The sequence below is a fragment of the Merops nubicus genome, unplaced genomic scaffold (genome assembly GCF_000691845.1).
Source record: "Merops nubicus isolate BGI_N331 unplaced genomic scaffold, ASM69184v1 scaffold6456, whole genome shotgun sequence".
In the NCBI taxonomy this organism is placed as follows: Eukaryota; Metazoa; Chordata; class Aves; order Coraciiformes; family Meropidae; genus Merops; species Merops nubicus.
In genome coordinates this window covers 1-6,417 of record NW_008612821.1, presented here as the reverse complement: position 1 = coordinate 6,417, position 6,417 = coordinate 1, and the positions used below count along the sequence as shown (strand labels likewise).

The 6,417-nt window shown below is 43.0% G+C and overlaps 1 protein-coding gene across 1 annotated transcript in view; it reads right to left on the bottom strand.

The window, feature by feature from the left end:
* The window catches only part of LOC103774268 (transmembrane protein 2-like), a gene marked incomplete at its 5' end in the record, with an annotated part of 40,437 nt that extends 36,263 nt beyond the window's left edge, over positions 1 to 4,174 (bottom strand). The window contains 5 exon segments of the mRNA XM_008941659.1: positions 618 to 653; positions 774 to 905; positions 2,238 to 2,323; positions 3,344 to 3,472; positions 4,105 to 4,174. Of these exon segments, the coding sequence (XP_008939907.1) occupies positions 618 to 653; positions 774 to 905; positions 2,238 to 2,323; positions 3,344 to 3,472; positions 4,105 to 4,174 (453 nt within the window).
* Positions 4,175 to 6,417: the final 2,243 nt, after the last annotated feature.

The following is a 6,417-nucleotide window of genomic DNA, read 5'->3' as shown; positions in this document are numbered from 1 at the left end:
TCCCTACACACATACAAACATAAATATAAGTATACATATATGTATATAAGCTCGATACCAATTTGCTTTATAAATTTTTAGCTATATCCCTAAAGCAAGTGCCAAATATCACTGGGCTTTGGATATGGCTTTTGGTTTTGTTTTTTTTTTGCAGGTCTTTTGCAAGAAGGGTTGAGATGAGAGCAGCAGGAGCATGGCACACACCAGCAGAGAGGCAGGAGATCTACCGTGCCACCCCGTGGGACTATCCCAGCCACCTGCCCTGGCAGCACACAAGCTATAGGTAATGCTGCTCCACCGGGCTAGAGCAGAAGAAAAGTCTTCCTGAGTACAGAGCCAGATGTTTAGTCTACTAGTTCAGGATCTACTGTCCAAAAGGAAATATTCAGCAATTACAATGTATTCCCTAGACATGCTGAGGCAAAGAGAATGAAAGGCTAAATTGCCCCTTGTGTTAATGGCTGCATAGGGGAGACTTGATGTGGTCTGGGAGGGAAATGTGAGGTTTTCTCAAATCTTACAGGAATTACCAGGGGGGTGTCTCAGCATCCATTATTGAGCCTGTTATTCTGGGGGAGAAGGCTACAATGGGAAGAAGATCCATTTTAAGAAATTACCTTGCCAGAGTGAGTCCAATTCCATTGTCTGAAAACCTGGGACAGAAGAAATACAACAGTGTAAATGATGAGGAATGTCTGCAGTGAATTTGGCCTACAGACCAGCCTATGTCTGCCATGAGGGGAATGATACAACACACAGTTACAGTAACCTACCCCGAGTTGTGGAAAATAATGTCGCCGCCCCTGGCCCAGGCCCCATGGTCATTATTTTTAAAAGCAATAAGACCATCAATCACAGCAGGTACTCATGGCTTCTCAGGATCAGCATCTTGATGAGGATGAAACCTGAAGCAAGAAGCTCGGTTAATGTGACACAGGAGACATTGGGACCAGACTCAGACAGGGGAGGTCGTGCCCAGCAGACTTCATATAGCTTCTGAGTATCAGGATGAAGAGGTAAAATGCCCTGACCAGAGTCAGGCTATGAGCTTGATTTCATTTCTGTGTTTTGGTACGAAATGGAAAACAAGAAACATCCATAAGGGTGAAATTTTAGTCCCAGTGAAATCAATAGGCTGTTTCTCACTGGACTTGAACGGGCCTACAGCTATTCCTTAATTTGATTCTGTGTCATTTAGAAGCATAGAAAACATTTTTCCCAAGTCACTGGGGTCCTTTCGTAATTGTCCTTACAAAGCCCATTGAGAATTCCTGGGTTGCTGTTAAAAAAAATCAATTAGGCACTTTCAAGAATCTCATTCAGCAAAGATAACGGAGTAATTGGAGCTCTTTCCTTGCATGTACAGACCAGACCTGCATATGCTTCTGTCTCTGCTGTAAGAGAAGCTGTCATGTGAGAAAAGGATTCACCCTGGTAACTGGGAGCTTCTCAGTTACTTGCAGGCCACACTGGCTGTTAATGGTATATTTGTGCCCTGTCTGGAAAAAAATCGCCATCGTTTTTTCTGAGTCTACCCTCAACTCCTGCTGCTTCCAGCTGATGTACCAAGGGATGTACCTCCTCAGGGCCCAAGGGAATGACCTTGGCATGGAAGTCCCAGAAAGGGATATAAAGTCACCCATTCAGCCATATGGAAGCATCATAAGTGACACTGACAGGGTATGATGGAGGAGGAAAAAAGCCAAAGTTTGGCCAGGAGCAGTGGCTGATTTCTGCCACAGTCTTCTCACGTAGACCCAGGGGGCTGCTGTGAGCGAGCAAATGGCCTCAATTTACCTCCTTCCATTCTGTGGAAGGAAGCTCAGAGATTTTGAAGCAGCTGACAAGAAGCTCTGAGGCTATTTTCTTTATTAATCCTAGTTCAGACTCAGCAGTCCTTTACATCATCTTTCAGATGAAAATATTTCTAAGTAATTGGTAAGAAATGTTGGGTTTACAAACCAGCTAACGGACTAATGGGGTCTGGATCCCCTTTCACGTGCTTCACTGCTTAGTCCTCATAACCCCAAGTGCATGTGTATCATTTTTGGTCAGGATTAACATAAACAATTCAGTGCATAGCTATGAAGTATTTGCCTCTTCACATCAGAGATAACTTGTGTGTTTTTTTCAGATGCTCCAGCCATAATGAGGCATTAACGATCTGCTAAATACAATGCAGAAGCCAAGAAGCAATACAACTGTCCAAACTATTTAGCCATACAGGGTGTGCTTACCTGGCATTATCGACAGTGAGATACTCTCTGGGATCTTCAGCGTTGGCTCTCATTGTCTTTACTCCTTTTCCAATAAACAAACCAGCCTGCAAATGCACCCGACTGGGATGATTTTACCAGACTGCCCGAGGGAGACCCGAGGTGCCAGGTTTTTATCAATGAGCAGGGACAGCCAGGGCGTGCAGGCACAGTGAGCGCCTGCAGCAGCCTGGCCTTTCTCCTCCCTTCCCGTGTCACTTGGCACGGCTCAGCACGACATTAGCACAGGATGTAGCATGCTGAAGTCAGGACAGAGCCTGCCCTGCCATATGTTATGCATCAGCATCTTGGGCTGTCTTCTGACCCAAGGCAAGGCACTGAACTCCCACTCTCTCCCTCGCAGAAAGCAATAAGGGACTCTGCCAAGCTCTTGATAACATTTTGGAAAAACAGTGTTGTTAAGAATTAAGGTTTAAATAAAGACTGACGAGTCCCTCGACAGTCAAAAGAGAACATGAGCTGTTGTAGCCAACTGAAAGACTTTGGGCTAGAGCAGCAGCTGTCAAGGACCACAATGTGACATATACAAGGCACAGAGAACAGCACTGATTTCAATCTAGAATCCTGAGAAATAAGTTAAAAATGCTTTTTATAGCTTACAGGTTACATTTTCATGTCAACAGTATATTTGGGGGAAAGTGTTTTTCTTGGAATTACCCTGGGATATTTTGGTCTCATTTTTCAAAAGTGATGAGCAGACCCTGGCACAAATGACTTTTGCTCACCCTCCTTTAGCTTTGCACAACTGTGGTCAACAGCGGTGCTCAGTGTCCTGTCCATCATTCCTTAAATCTCTCTTAGTAGTAGGTGTACCTGTGGCCTGGGCACATCCCCTCCAACAGGCACCCCACTGAAGGGCCTAAAATGGGACCTCCGTTCTGCTCAGCTCCCTCTTTAATTATTAGAAAGAGCATCACCCACAAAGTTGATTGTGTCTTGATAGAGTGTTAAAAGACCTTTATCAAAATGTAGGACACCCATGATCATCCAATTTCAGAGCACCACACATGGTCAGCTCTACATAATACTATTATATTGATAGAAACATATAAAAATCATCTACATGCCTTGAAATTGGAGTGGACTCTCTTGTTGTAAAATACTCCCAATGGGGTATGTTCAGCCTGTCCCTCTGGATATTGCCCCTCAGACTGCCCAGTGGGAACCCGGTGGAAGATGTACCATACCCCGACATCCTAAAAGACAAAGGCAGGTCTGAGAAATGGGACACTACAATTAATGACACAGGTTATCATGGGGACTTAGAGTTTCCCACTGTGCTGGCCAGACTTCTAACTTGAGACTGCCAAATGTGTGAGTCCCAGGGGACACACACCAGCCCATATTTCTCACCCCCCAACTTATCCTTTGGCATGCACAGTGGGTCCTCAGGGCACACACATATGGGTTTTAAAAATGCATATATTGTGGGTGAAATTCAGGTGGTTTGTTAGAAATACAGCTTTCTGCATACAGGTATGTTAAACACAAACACAATTTGGGGAAAGATCAGAGATAACAAGAAGAAGATAGTAGATATTTACCTATACAAATATAGAATTTTATTGTGCATTTAACTATTAACTATAAAAATCAGCATTTGCTAAGAGACATCACACACCATTTCCAGCCACATTTGTGAGAGAAGTCAGTGTGAGAACTGTGGGGAAATACTTGTTCATAACAGAGACAAAGGTTGCAGAAATACATATCCAAATTTTATGATGGCTTACTAAAAATTCATTGCCCTCACACTAATGACATCAATAAGAGTAGGACATATGGGAACCAGAGGCAAAGCATAGCTCTTGTCATGAAATGATTTTACCTGAGCACCAGCTGCTGCATTCTCTATTAAGCTGTTGTTTGGATTTCCAATCCAGAACGTGCTGACAGCCCTGAAAAATCAAAACCAAAATGATCCAAAGCAGTTACCAAACAGGAAGGGATACATTTTCATAGCACTACACTGGACTTGAGCCACAACTCTCCTATTGACTTTAAAACTCCACACAACCTTTTAATGATACTCTTTAAGGAAAAGAAACCATCTAGTAATGTCAGACATGTTCACTTATGGAGTGACATGGTGAACCTATTTTAATTTATGTGAGACAGTTAACACAAAATCCGTGCTCTGTTAAATGCAGCTTAAGGAAATTCAGTGTCTTCTGGGGTTTTGAGGTTTGTTGGGGGTTTTGATTGGTTTGTTGTTGGGGTTTTTTTGTGGGGTTTTTTTGGGTTTTTTAAGTATCTTTGGAGAACGTCTGAAAAGTGAACTTGTGATTGGGTTTTTGGAACTTCAGGGGCAATGGCAGGAGGTAAAGGATTCTCTACAGATGTATGAAGCTTCTATGTGGAAAACAAAACAAATGTCCTTGCAAGATGCAAAGGGCTCATTAAGCAGGAGATTAAGGAGATATTATTTTGACATTCGTTCAAATTAGGAGTTTCTGTTTCAGAGGGAAGATCAGTAGTGGCACAAACAGAAACCAGATATAGCTATAAAAACACTATAATATGTTGTCTTCATTTTTGTCCTGGTTTCAGCTCGTATAGAGTTAATTCCTAGTAGCTGGTACAGTGCTGGTTTTTGCATTTAGGGTGAGAATAATTTTGATAACACACTGACATCTTAGTTATTGCTAAACAGCATTTACACTAAGTGAAGGACTTTTCAGCCTCTCATCCCACCCCACCAACAAGCAGGCTGAGGGTGCACAAGAAGCTGGTAGGAGACACAGCTGGGACAGCTGACCTCAACTGACCAAAGGGATATTCCAGACCATATGACATGGTGCTCATATATAAACTGGGGGAGAAGTTGGCTGGAGGCCGCTGCTCAGGAACTGGCTGGGCATCAGTCAGCAGGTGGTGATCAATCGCTTTGTGTATCACTTGTTTTGTATATTCTAGTTCTATTATTATTATTTTCCCTTCCTTTTCTGTCCTATTAAACTGCTTTTATCTCAATCCAAGAGTTTTACTTTGGGTTTCTCCCCCCCTCCAACTGTCTCCCCCATCCCACTGGGTGGGGAGTGAGCGAGCGGCCGTGTGGTGTTTAGCTCCTTGCCAGGTTAAACCACAACAATTTGATAACATCTTTAGCAGTAATAAAGACCACATGTAAAAACACTGTAAACCTTTTTTCATGATTGTACCAATTAATTTGATCTTTCTAAGCAGAAATTCTTGTTCATTTTTTATCCACCTTAACTATTACATAATCAAGAATCCACACTCTCTGGGACTAACAGAACCACTAAAAAGGTGCAAAATAAATCTGTATTAACCATAGAAGCAACCATTTCAACAGCAATATTTGTAATTAAATCAACTGGATTATTTACACAAATTAAGGTTAAGTAGAGTTTGGCCATTGCATCCTTTTCCATGAAACATGAAAACATGTATTTCTTTGCTAAACCGTATTCTTGCTTGCAAACACTAGCCAGGACAAATACCTGGGTCCCAGAGTGCCCATGTTACAGCTCATCACTCTCTAAAATAGTAGCTAACTTTGGTCAGCTACAGTGGGATGTTGTTCACTGTTCAATGATGCTCACTGTAGTTTATGCTAATTTCTGCATTCTCACTAAGTCTCCTGATTCACTCTAGGTATTCACTCACGTGCTATTGACCAATTTTACTCTAAATACCCCAACCTCAATTCAGCCCTGATGGAAAAAAAGGCAAAAATCCTCTTTGTAGTAAGTGATATTTTTGCCAGCCTATGCCAGGGCTGAAGCAACTTGCATTTTATCAGACAGATTTCACAGAGTCTTCAACATCCTCCTTAAAAAGAACCGAAAGGGATTCAGAAATGAGCAATGTGCTGTAACATACTTCTGATTCCCAGGAAACAATGGCAGGAATAACCAGCAGCAAATATCCCTTGCTTAGGATTCCTGCAGGTGTTAACACCCCAAGCAAGACACAGCCCAGCAGCTAAACTATTTTAAAATGAGAAACGGCTGGAAGAGCTACGTTTTTTTCATTTACTATCAAACAGCAGCTTTCGGAAGCTCCAGCACAGCGCCCGTTAGGAGTGGGCCACCAAGCCCAGCACCGGAGCGAGGCCGGAGGGCAGCGCGGGGCCCTCACCTGCCGTCGGCTGGGCAGGGGCACGTAGGCCCCGTGG